Source organism: Rhinoraja longicauda, chromosome 17 (assembly GCF_053455715.1).
Source record: "Rhinoraja longicauda isolate Sanriku21f chromosome 17, sRhiLon1.1, whole genome shotgun sequence".
In the NCBI taxonomy this organism is placed as follows: domain Eukaryota; kingdom Metazoa; phylum Chordata; class Chondrichthyes; order Rajiformes; family Arhynchobatidae; genus Rhinoraja; species Rhinoraja longicauda.
Window position 1 is genome coordinate 6,481,173 of NC_135969.1, and position 21,692 is coordinate 6,502,864.

A 21,692-nucleotide genomic window follows, 5' to 3' on the forward strand; every position below is an offset into this window, starting at 1 on the left:
GTTTTCGCTCGGGCTCGGAGGTTGCCGCCGGACAAACTGATGGTGACGCGTGAAGAATTCCACAAGATGGAACAAATGGGCATTGTCCGTCAGTCCGACAGCCCGTGGGTCTCTCCGTTGTATATGGTCTCCAAAGCATCTGGGGGGTGGAGACCATGTGGAGATTACCGACGCCTTAACGCCGTCACCACGGCAGACCACTACCCCATACCGCACACCCAGGACTACTCGTCGGGGCTGGAAGGTGCCATAGTGTTCTCCAAAATTGATTTGGTGCGGGGCTACCACCAGATTCCTGTGCGTCCGGAAGACATACCGAAGACTGCCACGATCACCCCGTTCGGGTTGTTCGAATGGTTGCGTATGCCTTTCGGTTTGAAAAACGCGGCACAGGCTTTCCAGCGGCTTATGGACCATGTTGGTCGGGATTTGTCTTTTCTTTTCATTTATTTGGATGATATCCTGGTCGCCAGTCGCTCGGAGCAGGAACACCTGGTCCATTTGTGGACCGTGTTCCGGTGACTTCAAGACCACGGGCTCATCATCCACCCCTCCAAGTGTCAATTTGGCCTCCACTCTCTTGATTGCACACTAGGTGCAATTAACATTTATACCATGCTAATTAACCTACAAGCCTGCATGTCTTTGTAGTACGTGAGGAAACTGGAGATCCTCGAGAAAACCCATGCAGGAAACAGGGAGAATGTACAAACTCAGTGCAAACAGCACCCATAGTCAGGTTTGAACCCGGGTCTCTGGCGTTGTAAGGCAGCAACTCTACCATTGATTATGGAAAATGAATAATCCCAATGGAATGGCTGCCTCTCTGCCAAGGAGTTGTGGTTTCAGGCACCAGTCCAGAGACGTTAGTGTAAATAGAGTTTGGATAGGAGTTCCACTCTGTGTGAGTCACCATCCTGACCGTCAGCTATGATTCTCAGTCCCCATTCGTTTCGATGGCACAATTTCAAAGAGAAGGGTGGTGGGTGAATGGAACAAGCTGCCAGAGGAGGTAGTTGATGCTGGGACTATCCCATCATTTAAGAAACAGTTAGACAGGGACATGGATAGGACAGGTTTGGAGGGTTATGGACCAAGTGCAGGCAAGTGGGACTAGTGTAGCTGGGACATTGTTGGCCGGTGTGGGCGAGTTGGGCCGAAGGGCCTGTTTCCACACTGTATCACTCTGAGCAGAACTCCCCAAATGTTTTGGCTAATATTAATTCCCTGACTGACATCAATGAAAAAAAACATGATATGGTCTTGTATCTTCTAACTTTTGTAGCACTTGCTTTGTGTAATAGATTATGAAGTTTACCACTTTACAGTAGAGAGAGCACATAATATTTTAGAAGCTGCAAAGGTCTCTGGAACACCCTGGGTTTGTGAATAATGGGTATTAATGTTCTTTTTGTCTTGGACACCTATTTTTATTCATAGCCGTGTGGTGAAGAAACTCTGCACTATTTGCAGATCTAGAGTATTTAGACATGTTTCTTAAGATGATTCATTGCCGCACAGGAAGTTAATCATTTTGTCTTTTTATATTAGTTTAGTTTAGTTTAGAGATGCATTGGGGAAACAGGCCCTTCGGCCCACCGGGTCTGCGCCGACCAGCGATCCCCGCACATTAGCACTATCCTACACCCACTAGGGACAATTTTTACATTTACCCAGCCAATTAACCTACATAACTGTACGTCTTTGGAGTGTGGGAGGAAACCGAAGATCTCGGAGAAAACCCACGCAGGTCACGGGGAGAACGTACAAACTCCGTACAGACGGCGCCCGTAGTCAGGATGGAACCCGAGTCCCCGGCACCATGCTGCCCATATTATTGTCAAGCAGAGCAGCCCTGGAACACACCACAAAGGTCAAAATCGGCAACAAGGTCTGATTAAGAATATTTAAAAAAGAAGTTTATTAAAAGAAACATAAATCTGAAAAATCAAAACAGATTTTAAATTTGCGAAATCAAAAATCAGCGTAAACTAACACAAAACATGGTGTCACCATCTTATTACTGTTAAGCTCACAGATGAAATCCAGCTTACTTGCTTACTTTACCTGAACCCAACATGTTTTTCTACATATAACCTGTTTTATGAGGCATGCCAAAAAGCTAGAATGTATCAAACAATACAAACAGTAGAACTAAAGACCTTTAACTATAATAATCTTTTCAGGAATGTAACAAGTCCTATTATTGTAAGATGACCTTTTATTCATCATTGTTAGCATGAAAGCAGGAAAATCAGATGGGAATATTTATCATTCATTTGGGCAGTTTAGCCTGAGCCCCTTTTTGAAGTTGGACTTCCCTTGAATAAGTTACCAAGCCCCACGGTCCGGATTTGTCAACATCACAGGTACAGTCAGTGACACAGCTCCAAGTCTGAGTTGGAGTTCTCTGCTTTTGCACTAACCATTAAAAATAACACAGTAGTAGAACATCTGGCCAAAAACATGGTGAAAGTGGTGGATTTAAATGAGCACTTTAAAGCCAGTAAACAAGCCTGAGAGTTTATCCCCAGGCACCTGAAGGCAAGCACGCTGCAGTGGAGCAACTGAATCTGTGAGCCTTGTATTCAATGGGACCAAGGGTGTTGAAGAAGGCCCATAGGAAGCTATAGATGGTGTCAGGAAAAGGAATCGCCCTGGGGATTTGGAAACGTAATGGGAAGTTTAGATTTGAGGCAGCAGAGTTTTAGACGTTAAGCTGCATGGAGTCTGCGTGTAAAATGTTAGGCAGGAGTGCCTTAAAGCAGCCAAGTCTGAGGGTAACAAAGAAATTAGGGGTCAGGGAGGGAACTTCAGTTTGTGCTAAGGACCAAGGACCTTAATTCAGACTAGACATTATTAGGTAGAAAGACATTTCTGCTCACCATAATAGTGATGCTATTATGAGCATCACTATGATAATAGTGAGCCAGCGGTGATGGCTCGAAGGGCTGAATGGCCTACTCCTGCACCTATTGTCTATAATGGAATTACATGACAGACATGACAGAGACAGACAAATGTGTTAACTTCTAAAGTTGTTTTTGTTCTGACAGTACTCTTCTCTAACTTTTTCTAGCACAACTTCTGTTTAGATTTTCTCTGAACTCTCCTATCTCACCCAGCCTTGGACTTGGTTAACGAATATTGGGAGGGATGAAAGCAGGCAGAAGCATTTCTTGGGTGTGGCTGGTGGTTTTGTTCATATTTTGGTTTGCGCTGTATTGACAAATTCTGGATTATCATTCATGCCTCCGGTCGGAACCTGCCAAGGTTGTCCACCTGTTACAATAAAAGCAAAGTAATGAAATGTTAGCATCAAATAATGGGCAAAACAGCCTATAAACTTTAGTTTAGTTTGGTTTAGAGTTTAGAGATACAGCGCGGAAACATGCCCTACAGCCCACCGAGCCCACGCCTATCTGTACATTAACACCAGCACACTAACACTACCCTACACACACTAGGGACAGTTTACATTTATACCAAGCCAATTAACCGACAAACCTATATGTCTTTGGAGTGTGCGAGGAAACCAAAGATCTCGGAGAAAACGCACGCAAGTCACGGGGAGAACGTACAAACTCCGTGCAGACAAACACACGTAGTCGGGATCGAACCGGGGTCTCTTACGTTGTAAGGCAGTAGCTCTACCATTACGTCGCCGTGCCTCTCTGGCACAGTTGGTGTGCTATTTATTTAACTGTGCATGCGAAAGTAAGTGAAAGGGTTCAAATTTCCCCAAATTCTTCACTGTGTATTGAACCCATCAATGTAAATCATGTTTACAGGCCATTTTATGTCATGACACTTTAGAAGATAATTGGAGAATAACTGTAAACTAAGGACACATAATTAACCTCACCGCCTGTTATTTTTGGCTTACTTACTTGAGCAATCAGTAAGTAAATGGGAGTGGCGTCACCAGACCCCAAACTATACTGGACTTGTCAATGGTGGGGTGGCACAAATCTAGACTGGCTCATCAATACTCCAGGTCCTTCCCATCTCCAACCAATGGGCTTCCTCCCCAACCACCCACAATGGACGCAGACCGTCTCAGTAGCAAGTTGGTGTAGGTGCAGGCAAACATTTTACTGGCCAGGATCTTAGGATTGTATACACAACCTGTGGTCCGGATGCCTTTGAAAAGCCCCAAAAGGATTTATGCATCCAGCCACGACGACCTGCACCTGAGATTTCATGCCACCACCTGTCAGTGAGGATAGGCTACATCCTCCGCAAGGAAGGGCCCCATATCTGAGGAAGGGTGGGCCGGCTCTGGAGAGGGTCCAGGCGAGGTTTACGAGAATGATCCCAGGAATGATTGGGTTGACGTATGATGAGCGTTTGACAACACTGGGCCTTTACTCGCTGGAGTTTAGAAGGATGAGGGGGGGGGGGGGGGGGGAACCCTCATTGAAACTTACCGAATGGTGAAAGGCTTGGATAGAGTGGATGTGGAGAGGATGTTTCCACTAGTGGGAGAGTCTAGGACTAGAGCTCACAGCCTCAGCATAAAAGGACAGACATACTTTTAGAAAGATGAGGAGGGATTTCTTTAATTAGAGAGCGGTGAATCTGTGGAATTAATAGCCACAGAAGGCTGTGGAGGCCAAGTCAATGGATATTTTTAATGTGGAGATTGACAGATTCTTGATTCGTAAGGGTGTCAGGGGTTATGGGGAGAAGGCAGGAGAATGGAGTTGAGAGAGAATTATAGATCAGCCATGATTGAATGGCAGAGTAGACTTAATCGGCTGAATGTCCTAAATTTGCTCCTACAAATTATGAACCTATGAACAGCCCTGAGGTATAAATATGAATTTCTCTGATTTCAAGTAACCTTTACATTCCCTCTCTCTCCTTCCCTCCCCATGCTAGTCATCCTGCCAGTTTTACTGTTCAAATCCCTTTCTTATCACCTCTTCCACAGCCAACAATGGACCTTTGTGGGCTTCACCTATCCTGAGTCATCGGTGCGGGCTCTGATTTGTTCCCAACCTTTTCCCTCCTCTAAGTTCCCCCCTCTCCGAATCTCAGTCTGAAGAAGGGTCTCGACCCGAAACGTCACCCATTCCTTCTCTCCGGAGATGCTGCCTGTCCCGCTGAGTTACCCCAGCATTTTGTGTCCGTCGATCTGGACATGGTTGTGCAACATTTATTTACCAGATGCTGCCTGATTGTATGGAGGTGGCTGTGCTTGGCCTGCCTGTGGGTAAGCATAGGAGCAAGGGGGCGCATTCATGGGAAGTTGTGCAGGGGACTGTTGAAGAGGCACTGGCTGGTACCCCTGGAAGCCTGGATACATCAACACAGGTTGTCCATAGCCCATCGGCACCACAGTTGCAGCAGTGGTGTTGACAACAGCTGAAAGAACAAGAGGAGACCAACATTAATTAAATAAAAGGAACTATCCCCGGCCAAAAGTTATCTGACAATGTTTGGTTGGAATATGCAAGCAAAATCTCGCATAATCACTGTCGAGATGCCTGACCAGTGCACTCTGTGGCAACAGATTTGAGGCCAATATGTTTATAGAAAATCACAGAATTAAGTGCAAGCTCATTAAGTGCAACCATCTTGTGGCAGCTTCTTTACAATAGAATTCCTAATTAGGGCCCTGTCCCACTTAGGCGGGTTTTTTAGGCGACTGCCGGTGACTGCAATAGTCTACGACAATGTCTACGACAAGCTACAACAACGTACCACCTAGTGACGTCAAGCTACGGCAAGCTACCGACAGCCAGCGACCCAATTGTCACGACTCAGGACGTCCACCTACGACCGCACCTACGACAACCTACGACCGCACAGGCAGCAACCTACGACAACCGAAGTCAACCTACATCTACCCCCGACAATCTACGACCGTGTCGGCGACAACTGAAGACAATTCACGTCATTTTGGCCTCCGGTTCTGACGCCGGTACCTGTTGGTTTGTTGGTTTGACGTAGGTCGTCGCCAATGGAATTCAACGAAGTCAGCACCGGTGACAACCTACGTCACCTGGCGACAACCTACAACAGCGCCCCCGTCAGGAGACGTCAAGCTACGATCATTGGCGTCAAGCCAACGGTCGGCGATTTTTAAAAAAAATTTCAAAATCCAGCGGCGACTAGAAAAACGCTACGACTCATTGGAGACGACTCACGGCCGTACAGGCAACACCCCGGCAACCGTGTGGTGACAGCCTAGTTGCCTGTAGTCGCCTAAAACATCGCCTAAGTGGGACAGGGGTTCTAGGCAGCTTGGCATTCCCCCTGACTGCCAGTGGAATCTGTACGGAGGAACTGCAGATGCTGGTTTGCACTGAGGACTCCTGTATATCGGCGAGACCAAGTGCAGGCTCGGTGATCGTTTCACTGAACACCTCAGCCTAAACCTACACGACCTCTCTGTTGCCAAACATTTTACCCCCCTCCCTCCCATCCCCACACTGACTTTTCTGTCCTGGGCCTCCTCCACTGTCAGAGTGAGGCCCAGCTCAAAATGGAGGAACAGCATCTCATATTACATGTGGGCAGCTTACACGCCAGCGGTATGAACATCGACTTCTCTAACTTCAAGTAACCCTTGCTTTCTCTCTCTCTCCATCCCTACCCTATCCTACTTCTCCAACCAGTCTGACTGCCCCCAGATTAAATTTTATCTCTGTGTGCTTCGTTGTCACCTTCCTCAAGCTTACAATGATCCATTCTACATTCTCCTTGAGCCTCGTCCCTTTGATGTCCCGTATTCACACCTTTTCTCTCTCTCCCTCTCCCCTGACTCTCAGTCTAAGGAAGGGTCTCAACTCATTCCTTCTCTCCAGTGATGCTGCCTGTCCTGCTGAGTTACTCCAGCATTTTGTGTCTGTCTTCAATGCCTAGAGCACCTTCCACCCTGCTTTCATCCCTGCCCTGCTGTTCTCATGATGAGAATTAGGCACAGTAGGTGATACTTGCTGCGATCATCTAAGTATTGATGGATCTGGCAGTGATGCAACTAACCCATTGTGTTGATCAATCGTCTCTCTGCTGTGTGTCGAGATTCAAGATAGCGTGACATTCGAGCCTAAATAGCCGGCCCGTTTCTCTTTTGTTACCATGTCTACATTCTGTACAGGTGGACTGTTAGCGTTCAATTGAATCAGTTCAATGGCAGCTTTGTGAACTAGTGTGTCGGAAAGTCACGGTGGCAAGAGGTACAGAAGTGTGAAAACGCACACCTCCAGATTCAGGGACAGTTTCTTCCCCAGATGTTATTAGGCAACTGAATCATCCCATCACCAACGAGAGAACAGGTCCTGACCTCCCATCTACCTCTTTGAAGACTCATAGAGTCATAGAGTCCTACAGCACAGAAAGAGGCCCTTCGGCCCATCGTGTCCGTGCCGCCCATTACCAAACACAGTCTAATTTTATTCCCATTTTCCCGCATTTGGACCGTAGCCCTGAATGTTGTAGCATTTCAAGTGCCCATCCAAATGCCTCTTAAACGTTGTGAGTGTTCCCGCCTCCACCACCACCCCAGGCAGTGAGTTCCAGACTCCAACCACCCTCTGGGTGAAAAAGTTCCTTCTCACATCCCCCCGAAACCTCCCTCCCCTTACCCTGTATCTATGTCCCCTCGTTGTTGAACCTTCCACCAGTGGAAGAAGTTCCCCGCCATCTCCCTTATCTATGCCCCTCATGATTTTGTACACCTCGATCATGTCCCCTCTCAGCCTTCTCTGTTCCAGCGAAAACAACCCCAGTCTGCTCAGTCTCTCCTCATAGCCAAGGCCCTTCATCCCTGGCAGCATCCTGGTGAATCTCCTCTGCACCCTCTCCAAAGCTATCACATCCTTTCTATAATGTGGTGACCAGAACTGTACACAATACTCCAGCTGTGGCCTCACCAGTGTTCTGTACAATTCCATCATTACCCCCCTACTTTTATATTCGATGCCCCGGCTAATGAAGGCCAGTAACCCATATGCCTTTTTGACCACCCTGTCCACCTGTCCTGCTGCCTTCAAGGACTTGTGTACCTGTACTCCAAGGTCCCTCTGTACCCCTGTCTTCCCTAGGGTCCTTCCATTCATGGTGTACTCCCTCTCCAAGTTATTCCTGCCAAAGTGCATCACCTCGTACTTTTCAGGATTATATTCCATCTGCCACTGCTCCGCCCATCTGACCATCTCATCTATATCTTCCTGCAGCTTGCAGATCCCTTCCTCGCTATTCACCAACCCCCCTAACTTCGTTTCATCTGCAAACTTGCTGATCATGCCCTGTACGTTGACATCCAGATCATTAATGTAGATTACAAACAGTAAGGGACCCAACACCGATCCCTGCGGCACCCCACTGGACACCGGCCTCCAGTCACAGAAGCACCCTTCTACCATCACCCTCTGCCTTCTGTCACTAAGCCAGTTTTTTATCCATTTTGCCAAGGTGCCCTGGATCCCATGGGCTCTTACCTTCTTGACTAGTCTCCTGTGTGGGACCTTGTCAAAAGCCTTACTGAAATCCATGTATACCACATCCACTGCACTACCTCCATCTACCTCCTTGGTCACCCCTTCAAAAAATGCAATCAAGTTAGTCAGACACGACCTTCCATTAACAAAGCCATGTTGACTATCCTTAATTAACCCTCGATCCTCCAAGTGAAGACTGATTCTGTCCCTCAGAATCTTTTCTAGCAGCTTCCCCACCACCGATGTCAGACTCACCGGCCTGTAGTTCCCAGGTTTATCCCTACTGCCCTTTTTAAATAATGGCACCACATTAGCTATCCTCCAGTCCTCCGGTACATCCCCTGTTGCAAGAGAGACTCTGAAAATTTGTGCCAGAGCCCCCGCAATCTCCTCCCTTGCCTCTCTCAGCATCCTGGGATACATCTCGTCAGGGCCCGGAGACTTATCCACTTTTAAACCTGCCAGAGCCTCCAGCACCGCCTCCCTGTCAATAGCAATATGCTCAAGAACATCACAACCCTCCTGGTCCATTTCTAAATCCGCATCGCCCTCCTCCCTCGTAAAAACAGATGCAAAAAAATCATTTAAAAACATCTCCTACATCCTCTGGCTCCACACACAGCTTTCCACTATGGTCCCTGATGGGCCCCACTCTTTCCCTCGTTATCCTCTTACCCTTGATATACTTATAGAACACTGGGATTTTCTTTTATTTTGCCGGCTAGTGCTATCTCATGGCCACTTTTTGCTCTCCTAATTTCTTTTTTAAGAACCGCCCTACACCTTCTGTATTCCTCTAATGATGCCTGTGCCTTAAGTTCTTTATGCCTTCCAAAAGCCCCCCTTTTTTTTCGAATCAATCCTACTATATCGTTCAACATCCAAGGTTCTTTGGACTTGTTTGTCCCACCCTTAAACTTTAGGGGAACATGCTTCCTCTGTACTTTTTCAATTATTCCTTTGAATGACTCCCACTGTTCTGATGCGGTCCTCCCCACGAGAAGCTGATCTCTTGGACTATCTTTAATGGAACTTACTGGACTTTATCTTGCACTAAAGATTATTCTCTTTATTGTATATCTGTTCACTGTGGGCATCATGATGGTAATCATGCATCGTCTATTTGCTGAATGGATAACAGGCGACACAAAGCCTTTTCACTGTCCTTTGGTACATAAACGAAACACACTGAATGCTAAGCAATATCATCTGACACAATTACAATTGCTTCATGCTTTTAAATCTCTGTTCCACTTGTAAATAAACTGTATTCTACACTCCAAAGGTATTTATTTCACAAAATGCTGGAGTAACCCAGCGGGTCAGGCAGCCTCTCAGGAGAGAAGGAATGGGTGACGTTTCGGGTCGAGACCCTTCTTCAGACTAAAGAAACGTCACCCATTCCTTCTCTCCTGAGATGCTGCCTGACCCGCTGAGTTACTCCAGCATTTTGTGAAATAAATACCTTCGATTTGTACCAGCATCTGCAGTTATTTTCTTACATATTCTGCACTCCGGTATTTTTCTTTGTTCTATCGTTTGTGTTTACTTTTGGCTTGACTGTATTCAAGGATGGTGTTATCTGATTCGATTGCATGGCGCATAAGCACTGTACCTCAGGGCAGGTGACTATAATAAACCACAGCCAGAACAGTTACTCACTCATTTGGCGAGGTGTGGATCCGCAGCAGCAGCAGCAGCAGCACCATACTAGCAGTGCAACCGCAATGATGCCCCCCACCACTCCAACTCCAATTAATATCTTCTGCCTACGGAAAATAGAAGGGAAGGTTAATTAAAATGAGAGGAAATGGGAGGCCTGGACAGAGTGGATGTGGGGAGGATGTTACCACCAGTGGGAGAGTCCAGGACCAGAGGTCATAGCCCCAGAATGAAAGGACGTTCCTTCAGGAAGGAGATGAGGAGGAATGTCAGAGGGGGAGAGAGGGGGGAGAGAGGAGGGAGGGGGAGGGGGAGGGGAGGGGAGGGGAGAGAGAGGGAGAGGGAGGGAGGGAGGGAGGGAGGGAGGGAGGGAGGAGAGAGAGAGAGAGAGAGAGAGAGAGAGAGAGAGAGAGAGAGAGAGAGAGAGAGAGAGAGAGAGAGAGAGAGAGAGATAGAGATAGAGATAGAGAGAGAGAGAGAGAGAGAGAGAGAGAGAGAGAGAGAGAGAGAGAGAGAGAGAGAGAGATATAGAGATAGAGATAGAATGCTGAGCTAAGGGTTAAAGTGTTGGAAGGGGCACTTTGCAACAATTATAGTGCAAGTTCCACCCATATATTGCTACGAAGAAGTCAAGAAAAAGAATACCCCTTGAGTCTGCGAGAGCGGGGGCGGAAGATGACTCATCGACAGACCACACGGCAACAGACCCAGGAACGGAATCGACTATGAATCAGACAACCGGCACAGCAATTGACAGAGCAGCAGCGCCGGCAGGACACAAGCTACGAAGCTGCATCTGTGGCTGGGAAAAGATAACATCAGAGAAGGGTCTCAAGATCCACCAGGGCATGAAAAAGTGCCTGAGAGCTTGGTGGGGGGCCTCGCATTGACCATTACTTCCTAAGAGGTAGGTCAAATCAGTCGAGTGAAGCCCAGTGGCAGGATAATCACCACAGTCCACAGGGTATCAGCACCCCAGGCGAAGCTCAACCAAGTATAGTCCCACCAACGGACACGAGTACAGAGCCCAACCAGCCACAGTCTGCGGTAGAGAGGAAGATGGAAGGAAGAAAGCCTCAAATCGTGTGGCCTAAATCCTGCCTGAGGAAACAGTGGGAGACCATTAACACTGACCTCGTCCATCTTCTGGAAGGATTGAAGGGATGTGTAGAAAGAAAACTGGAGAAGATGGGAGACATCATATACAACTATGGGGCGGAGAGATTTGGGGTGAAGGTCAAGAAACAGAGGACACAGAAGGAACTATCACTCCAGTACAAGTCCGGGAGGCCGCAGGAGATAAAAAGACTGGTGAAGGAAAGGAGGCAGCTGAGAAAACAGTGGAGGAAGGCCACAGAGGCAGAAAGGGAAGGGCTCGAGGCACTGCAGGCAGAAGGAAAGTAGCGCCTGGCAATCCTGCGAAGAGCAGAATGCCTGAGAAAGCAACACAAGAAGAAAGAACGGGCGAGGACAGGCTTTTACAGAGATCCATATAAGTTTGTCAAAAGCCTCTTTGTCAAGGAGAAGAGTGGGATCCTGAAAGTACCTGTAAGGGAACTAGAGGAGCATCTGAGGAAGACGTACTCCGACAACCTGAGGCATAAGCCAGTCACCATTCCAGATGACATGCCACCTATTCATCCACCTGAGCACCAGATGGACACAAGACCTCCTACATGGAAGGAGGTGGAGAACACAGTTAAACGAGCAAGATCAGCATCAGCCCCAGGGCCCAATGGCATTCCATACAGGCTCTAGAAGAACACCCCTGGTGTCCTGAAATACCTCTGGAAGTTAATGAAAGTGGCGTGGGGGAAAGGAATCATACCTAAGGCATGGCGAAGGGCAGGAGGGATCCTAATTCCCAAAGAAAAGAACTCTTCAACCATTAGCCAATTCCGCCAGATCAGCCTTCTGAATGTGGAAGGAAAGATCTTCGTTGGTATTGTGGCCCAAAGACTCTCAGCGTTTTTGCAGAGCAACAACTTCATTGACACATCAGTGCAGAAAGCAGGGGTACGTGGTTTCTCAGGATGTCTGGAACATGCAAATGTCATCTGGCACCAGATACAAACTGCCAAGAAAGAAAAGAGAGATCTGCATGTGGTTTTCTTAGATCTTGCCAATGCCTTTGGTTCAGTGCCCCATGAGACTCTTTGGGCAGCTTTTAACTGCTTCCAGGTCCCAGAGGTCACCACAAAGCTGGTAAAAGCTTACTTCCAGGACCTCCAGTTCTGCATCACAACACAGGACAACACCACCGCCTGGCAGCACCTTGAGATAGGCATAATGGCAGGCTGTACCATCTCTCCTCTGATGTTTACCATGGCAATGGAGCTAATCATTTGAGCATCACGATGGGTAGTCGGAGGGGAACGCTTGAAGAGTGGGCTGCGTCTTCCTCCAATCAGGGCGTACATGGATGACATGACCACTATAACAACAACAAAAGCAATGCACCAAACGCCTGCTGGATAAACTCCAGGAAAACATCAAATGGGCACGAATGGAGATTAAACCCAGCAAATCCTGCAGTATTTCCATCGTCAAAGGCCGGCTGACTGACGAAAGGTTCCGCATCAACAACGAGACAATACCAACTGTCCTGGAGAAGCCAGTCAAAAGCCTCGGGAGATGGTACACCGCACACCTCAAGGACGCAGAGCAGGTGGAACAACTCATGCAGGATACAATCAGTGGCCTCAAGCAAATCAACAACACTGCTCTCCCAGGGGAGCTGAAGCTTTGGTGCCTTCAATTCGGTCTGCTGCCCCGACTCATGTGGCCAATTACCATCTACGAGGTCACTTTATCCCATATCAACCAGCTGGAGAGACTTGTGAACTCACAAGTGAGGAAATGGCTTGGGCTACCGAGATGCCTCAGCAGCATAGGACTCTATGGGAATGGAGCCCTCTCACTGCCAGTCTCAAGCCTGGTGGAGGAATTCAAATGCACCAAAGCAAGGCTGGACATGACACTAACAGAATCCCGGGACCCAATAGTTAGAGGTGTCGCTCCAACCATAGCAACAGGGAAGAAATGGACTCCAGCAGCAGTGGTACAGGACGCAAAATCTGCCCTCCACACCGGGACATAGTGGGCCATGTCCAACAAGGCCGACGGGGCTTTGGCCTGGGAGCAATGAAACCTACCTGGCAAAAGGCTACTCCAGCTGAACGTCGGCACCTGGTGGTGGAGGAGGTGCACCGCCAAGAAGAAGCAGCCAGGTGTGCCAAAGCTATATCTCAAGCCAAGCAAGGCCGCTGGATGAGGTGGGATGGCATTGAGAGGAGGAAGATCACATGGAGTGAGCTGTGGAACATGGAGTCAAGTATGTTGAGCTTTATTATCAGAACCACATATGATGTCCTTCCCTCTCCCACAAACCTAAATCTTTGGCTGGGAGAGGATCCAGCCTGCCCCCTGTGTGCAGTTCCAGCAAACCTCAAGCACATCCTGGTCGGTTGTAAGGCCAGCCTAACACAAGGTAGATACACCTGGCGACACAACCAGGTGCTGAGGTGTTTGGCAGCTGCACTCGAGTGCAAGAGAGTTACCACCAACGCCATGCCTATCAATGCCCAGCTAACATTCCCGCAAATCCAATCGTTCATCCGGGAAGGAGAGAAACGGAAGACTACCACCTCGCCTCTCAACTCATGCCACTGAGTGCAGCCAGAGACTCGGAAATGCGGGTTGACCTAGGCCAGAGGCTTTCCTTCCCAGTTGAAATCGCAGCTACCAACCTGCGACCAGACCTCGTCCTCTGGTCCAACTCCTGTCGGCATGTTTACATCATTGAGCTGACGGTGCCCTGGGAGGAGGCTGTGGATGAGGCATTTGAAAGGGAAAGGCTGAGATATTCCAACCTTGCAGTAGAGGCAGAGGAGCAAGGTTGGAGTGTAAGAGTGTGTCCAGTGGGGGTGGGGTGCAGGGGCTTTGTAGCCAGTTCCACTACAAGGCTCCTGAGGGAAGTTGGAGTCAGAGGGCAGGCCCAAAGGAGGGCAATCAAAGAACTTGCAAATGCAGCCGAACGGAGCAGTCACTGGCTGTGGCTGAAAAGAAAAGATACTGTCTGGGCTGCCACGTGACCATCTAGAGGCTAACCATAAGACACACACCCAGGGCTGATCACCCTGTGGTGGGCCTGCCTCGACTGAGGGTGTCTTGTGATAAAAGGCCAAAACACCCAGTGACATTGAGGTACACAACTGAAGATGTGTCTGAATGGTAGCAACATCACCTAGTGGTCACCCCCAAGAACAACACCAGTCAATTGTAGTGCAAACCTTAGGGGTTGTAACATCTAGTCCTACTAATCAATCTCAAGTGGTCAACACGGTGAATGCTGTGTAACTACATTTAGAATTAAAGAATAAACAATGTTAGAGTTAAAAGGGTAGCTTGCATGCCAAATGCAACCAAACTGTTTTAGATCAGACCTTTTGTAATTTCATGTAACATTGGGTGCAATACCATTAGTCAGCGCTTTCAAGTCAAGTCAAGTCAAGTCAATTTTATTTGTATAGCACATTTAAAAACAACCCACGTTGACCAAAGTGCTGTACATTTGATTAGGTTCCAATAGAAAAAAAAATGAAAACATACAGTAGCACGCAAACAGTTCACAGCGCCTCCTCAATGAGCCTCAAACGCTAGGGAGTAGAAATATGTTTTGAGCCTGGACTTAAAGGAGTCGATGGAGGGGGCAGTTCTGATCGGGAGAGGGATGCTGTTCCACAGTCTAGGAGCTGCAACCGCAAAAGCGCGGTCACCCCTGAGTTTAAGCCTAGACCGTGGGATAGTGAATAGCCCCATGTCGGCCGATCTGAGGGACCTGGAGTTAGAGAGGGGGGTTAGAAGATTTTTGATGTAGGGGGGGGAGTGTCCATTTAGGGCTTTATACGTGAATAGGAGGAGCTTGAAGTTGATTCTGTACCGTACAGGGAGCCAGTGGAGAGAGGCCAGAATCGGGGTGATGTGGTCCCTTTTACGGGTACCCGTCAGGAGTCTCGCTGCGGCGTTTTGGACCAGTTGCAGGCGGGACAGGGAAGATTGGCTGATCCCAGTGTATAGGGAGTTGCAGTAGTCTAGGCGGGAGGAAATGAAAGCGTGAATGATTTTTTCTGTGTCGTCGAATTTGAGGAAAGGTTTGATTTTAGCTATGGTTCGAAGTTGGAAGAAGCTGGCTTTCATGTTCTGAATTGTGAGCCTTGCATTATTTTCTTTGCCTAGACCAATTCAGACCAAGCTCAGAAATAAAATAACAGTAGAAGCCACGATTTAGACGTAATGTATTTATAAATCTAATTCCAAAACACAGTATTTTGTAGATTTCATCCAATTCTCTGATGCAACAATTTGAACTCATAAAAACCAAAGAAGAGTCAAAGCATCCAATATTGTTGGTTACTTACACGTAGTTAGTCTCCGTGCAGGCCACTCCGGTCCAACCAAACTTGCACTCTACACTGGAGTATGCAGCTGACAAAGTAATACAGACGTTACAGAGATCTTAAATCAAATCAAATTGATCTTATGCAATAACTATTAGTACAAAACTGGAAACTATTAGCCAAGCCTCTGAGTCAAATGTTTCTGGGTTTATAAAGTCATAAGTCATAGGAGCAGAATTAGGCCATTCGGCCCATCGTGGCAATTCCTCCATTCCGTCATGGCTGACCTATCTTTCCCTCTCAGCCCCATTCTCCTGCCTTCACCCCCATAACCCCCATAACCTTTGGAGAAGCATTTCAGAGATTGACGTCTAGTCTGAGGCTCTAGTGAAGGTAGGGTTGCCAACTTCCTCACTCCCAAATAGGGGACAAAAGGTGACGTCACCACCTCACCCAACCAGCGGCCACATGCTCCCGCTCCGCCAGGGCCTGGAGGCGGTTTGCTACGCAACCTCCGTTAGGTGGCGCCCGGGCATCCGGGCCTACACTGTCGGGGCCTACAGTGTCCGGGCCTACAGCGAGAGGCTCCCGAGCCTACAGTGTCCAGGCCTACAGTGTTCGGGCCTACAGTGTCCAGGCCAACAGCACCCCCCCAGGGCCTAATACGGGACACAGGCACGGGTGTCCCGGCTAATACGGGATAGTTGGCAACCCTAAGTGAAGTGCCATCTTATGGACCCCATGTTGAATGGGAGTTCTCGCTGCTCTCTCGCCTTTTCAAAAGAGATCCCTGAATTCCTCACCCACATCTGCTCTGTGTCCCGTAGTTCTGCTTCCGCCCCCTCTCTCCCGTGACAGAACAAGGATTGCATTCCCCTGGCCCTTGCCTTTCATCCACCAGCTTTGGTATCCCACATATCGCTGTCCATGTTGATTGTTGACATGAAGTAAGAGCTGGTACCACTCAACCACGTGTCCAACCTCTCAACTCAACTTAAAGCTAGAGGAATAGTCAGCAAAAGCTCACATTTTCTGCAGATCAATATCAAAATTGCCTTTCAAAAAAATAAATGAGGTAATGATTTTAGAGACCCAAGAGTTTGCAGATGCTGGAATATTGAGGGGGGATCTTATAGAACCAACATCCAGGTTCAGGAACAACTTCTTCCCTACAGCCATTAGGCTATTAAGCACAACAACCTCAAATAAGCTCTGAACATAGACTACTATTGTTATTATTGTTTGTTTGCTTTTTTATGTGTATGTGTGTGTGTGTGTGTGTGTGTGTGTGTGTGTATGTGTGTGTGTGTGTGTATGTGTGTGTGTGTGTGTGTGTGTGTGTGTGTGTGTGTGTGTGTGTGTGTGTGTGTGTATGTGTGTGTGTGTGTATGTGTGTGTGTGTGTGTGTGTGTGTGTGTGTATGTGTATGTAGGTGTGTGTATATTTATGTGTATATGTGTATGTACGTATATATATATATATATATATATATATATATATATATATATGTATACATATATGGGCATGCATATATGTATATGTGTGTATTTGCATATGTGAGTATGTCTATGTATGTATACACACACAGACCCTTCCTCGGACTTCATGTCAACAACACCAAGGACCCTGATCTGAAATAAGGATAAGAGTCCAAAGAATGGTCCCAACCCGAAAAGTCGTCTAACCATTCGTTCCACAGTTACTGCCAAAGATACTCGAGGAGCAAGATAGACCACTCCACCCTAAAAACCATAGTATGTCATGGCGCCATTTTAGGCAGAAACTTACAGAAACATTTAAAAAGAAAAATAACAAAATTCTGTGAATTGATAGATGAGATGTAATCTGCATTTTAATGGTGTCATCACACATACTGTTCCCCCACAACACTGATTACACTGCGAGAGGCATAACGAACAGCGGGTTTTGACTACTAAAATGGCTCCTTTGCGTACTACACTTCAGTATGGGCCATTTCAACGGAGTGGTCCATCTTGTTCCTCGAGTATCTTTGGTTACTGCCCACCACACCATCAAAAGCATCTATGTGAGGCACCGCCTCAAAAACCCCACTAACCAGGCCAGGAACTCTGCTTGCTGCCAGCATCGGCAAGGAGGTACAGAATCCCAAAGTCTAAGACCACCAAGTTCAGGAACAGCTAATTTCCTACAAACATCAAGTATCTGAACCAAACTGCGCAGCCCTAATTATACCTCTACAATAGAACACCATGGACTAACCCTTGGACCAAAAGAATGATGGAGTTAGGGAGCAGGGTAGGAAAATAACTGCAGATGCTGGTACATATCGAAGGTATCACAAAAAGCTGGAGTAACTCAGCGGGTCAGGCAGCATCTCAGGAGAGAAGGAATGGTTGACGTTTCGGGTCGAGACCCTTCTTCAGACTGAGTCGGGGTTCTTCGACCCGGGTTCAATCCCAACTACGGGCACCGTCTGTACGGAGTTTGTACGTTCTCCCCGTGACCTGCGTGGGTTTTCTCTGAGATCGTTGGTTTCCTGCCACACTCCAAAGACGTACAGGTGTGTAGGTTAATTGGCTTGGCAAATGTAAAAATTGTCCCTGGTGTGTATAGGATGGTGTTAATATGCGGGGATCGCTTGTCGGCACGGACCCGGTGGGCCAAAAGGGCCTGTTTCCACGCTGTATCTCTAAACTAAACTAAACTAAACTAGTCAAGAATCTTCCCTAATTACGTGATCTTTTCATTCTGTGATGACATAAGTAGCAAGGTGGCAGGGTCTGAATATTCCCACAAATTTCCAAATGTCAGGAAGGATATTCTTGCTATTGAGGGCGTGCAGCGTAGGTTTACTAGGTTAATTCCCGGAATGGCGGGACTGTCATATGTTGAAAGACTGGAGCGACTAGGCTTGTATACACTGGAATTTAGAAGGATGAGAGGGGATCTTATTGAAAGATATAAGATTATTAAGGTGTTGGACACGCTAGAAGCAGGAAACATGTTCCCAGTGTTGGGGGAGTCCAGAACCAGGGGCCACAGTTTAGGAATAAGGGGTAGGCCATTTAGAACAGAGATGAGGAAAAACTTTTTCAGTCAGAGTTGTAAATCTGTGGAATTCTCTGCCTCAGAAGGCAGTGGAGGCCAGTTTTCTGAATGCTTTCAGGAGAGAGCTAGATAGAGCTCTTAAGGATAGCGGAGTCAGGGGGTATGGGGAGAAGGCAGGAACGGGGTACTGATTGAGAATGATCAGCCATGATCACATTGAATGGCGGTGCTGGCTCGAAGGGCCGAATGGCCTACTCCTGCACCTATTGTCAGACAATGGAGCGGTTTTTCAGGTGAGGGAGAAAATCTGGAAACACAGGCCTCTCCCTCAGGTATCAAACGCCTGCTTGGAGAACACTGAGAACACTGTGAGCACGTCGGTGGATAGATCTGCACTTTGATGAATTTGAAACCATCCCTGAACCCTGGAGCGATCCCTTTCCCTTTACAGAAACAGTGCAAGGATGAAGTATTTTATAGACTGGTGGGGAATTTTTGGAACAAAGGAGGCTGAGAGTGGACGTAATTAAGGACAACAAAAACTGATAATGTGTCCACATAGTGTAAATAAGAAGAATCCATTTCCTTTCTGGAAAAGAGCAAAAATGTGGCGACAGAGAATTAAAACAACTGGAAAAAGGATCTGAGGGAAGATTAGGAAAAATCTTTTCTCTCACAAGGTCGTATAAGGCTGGACATCATTGTCTGGAAGGATCATGGATGCAAAATCCTTCATTTGTTTTAAAAATTGGTAGCTTAAACAGTTGAGAACTGCAAGGCTAGAGAGTGGCATTTGGCCAGGTAATCTTTTTGGACTGGGGTAAATAACTAACTGCTGGCAGGTCAGGCAACATCAGTGGATGGAAATGGATAGATGATGTTTTGGGTCAGGACCCTTCTAATTCTGGTATCTGTGGTCTTGTGGCTTTGTAATGGGCTAAACGTGCTCTCACCATGCTTTGCATACACTAACGTAAGCTGTGGTCTAACGTTATCGCCTGTTTATTCAGAGGGAGGAAGGTGACATTTTCATCCAAAGGTTCACATGAGTTTCCTTTCGGCCATTTTATGATTTCAGAAATCTCAATGTGACTACATTTGTCTGATATTATATTAAACAAAAACAGGCTTCCAAACTGAATCCATTTGAATGGGATAATGTGCAATGTTTCATCTCATTCCCCTGCATCCCTAAAGATTTTGTGGACTTAATGCTTGATCAACAAACTTGGGTGAATATTTAAAAAGATTTTGAATTGTTGAACGCGTCTGTGGTTTGGACAGTCAGGGGAGAGTCTGACGATTTCTGAAACTTCAATTACAACTGAGAATGAAAAATGCAAATCAGACTGATATAACTTTTACCATGACCTGGAACTCGAAAAAAAGGTCTTTTGTAAAAGGCCACAGTGGCAGGATCTGAATATTCCTGTAACTTTCCTTAAGTTGTGAGAGAGTTGGCGGCGGTCACGGTGGTGCAGCGGTAGAGTTGCTGCCTTGCAGCGATTACAGCGCCAGAGACCCGGGTTCCAACCCGACTACGGGTGCTGTACATATGGAGCTCGTACATTCTCCCCGTGACCTGCGTGGGTTCTCTCCAAGATCGTCGGTTTCCTCCCACACTCCAAAGACGTACAGGTTTGTAGATTAATTGGCTTGGTGCATGTGCAAATTGTCCCTAGCGTGTGCTGGGGAAGTGTTAATGTGCGGGGATCGATGGTCGGGGCAGACTCGGTGGGCCGAAGGGCCTGCTTCCGTGCTGTATCTCTAACTAAACCAGATGGTTCTCAGGTAAGGGAGAAAACCTCGAAACTCAACCCTCTCCCCTGGGTTTCAATAGTTAGTTTGGAAAGCAGGTCGATTGTGGTGGACAGGTTGGTGGATAGATCTGCTCTTTCACCGATGGATTTGAAACCACTCCAGAAACTTGGAGCAATTCCTTTCCCATTACAGAAACATTGCCAGGACATTTTAGCTTGAATGAATTACTTTATAAACACGTGGGGGGGGGGGGGGGGGGGGGGGGGAGTTTTGGAACAAAGAGTGTTAATTGAGATTAAAAATTGAAATTAATTAAATTAATTGAATTAATTAAAAATTTAGATTGATTTAGATTTTTAAAAATATTAATAAGGTATATACAAAGAGTAAATCAGAAAAATCAATTTTCCTTCACAAAGAGATTTAAAAAAATCAGGAGACATAGAATTAAAAGAACTGAAAGAAGGGTCAGACCACCGAGAGACTTGTGTGTTGAAGATAACCGATTACTGTACCAACTGGAAAGCAAGTGAGAGGAATAAATGTTCGCGTACTAATCGATCAGTAAAAATGTTGTACCTTTGCCAATGTACAATTGACAATTGAATTACTTGCCCGCACTTGTACGGTGCCACCCAATGCAATACAATCGGATGCAACATTCTTTTCGAAAATCACAAGGTAGTTTAATTCTTAAGAAAATTCTCTTGAACTTACTCCAGAATTATTGCTCTACTGTACGTATCAACACTTTTAACATCATGCCGACATAATTTGCGCAAGAATAAAATGTTACCATTGTGCGGGAAATTTTCAATAAATTCTCCAACGTACTCCTTAAATTAAGAATGGAATGGAGCAAGTTTATTTCCAAACTCACCAGAAGGCTGAATTGCCAGGCAGGCTATCAGCCAACACATCGACTGCAAGCTCATCATCTTTATGGCCATATTTTCTTTCCAGTTTATTCCTTGTGTTTCAGACCTCAGTTAAAACGTGAACCTCCGGTGTGCTGAGAAGAACGGAATGAGAAAGTTAGTGTGCAGTGCATGGAGTTACAGTTTCGTTTCTAAATTGTTTTATGACAGAGTCGTGTTGCAGAGCACGATGTGGTGCCCTCCAACGTATCATGATGAAAACAAGTCATTAAACTGCTTTTGTTCCCCCTATAGGTTTCCCCAGCTGTTTCATGAAGTGTAGCTGGTACTGCCACAACACTCTTCTCCCACCAACACAAAGTGGCGCATGTGTGGAAAGCTCTGTCACTGTATGGAGTCTTGTTCCAACCGTTGAAGTTGACCTCTCTGAGCAAGTTCCCAGCAGGGATGTCATCAAGGCAAATGTGTTTCCTTTAGAGATACAGCACGCAAACACGCCGGTGGGGAAGTTA

General features: G+C 46.8%; 1 protein-coding gene across 1 annotated transcript; it reads right to left on the minus strand.

The window, feature by feature from the left end:
• Positions 1–1,972: 1,972 nt before the first annotated feature.
• LOC144601583 (uncharacterized) lies at positions 1,973–21,427 on the minus strand. Its single transcript, XM_078413792.1, has 5 exons — positions 21,183–21,427; positions 15,533–15,599; positions 10,113–10,219; positions 5,170–5,370; positions 1,973–3,282 (listed from the first exon to the last, which is right to left on the minus strand). The coding sequence occupies exons 1-5, from the start codon at positions 21,250–21,252 to the stop codon at positions 3,203–3,205; spliced, it is 525 nt and encodes a 174-aa protein (XP_078269918.1). The 5' UTR covers positions 21,253–21,427; the 3' UTR covers positions 1,973–3,202.
• Positions 21,428–21,692: the final 265 nt, after the last annotated feature.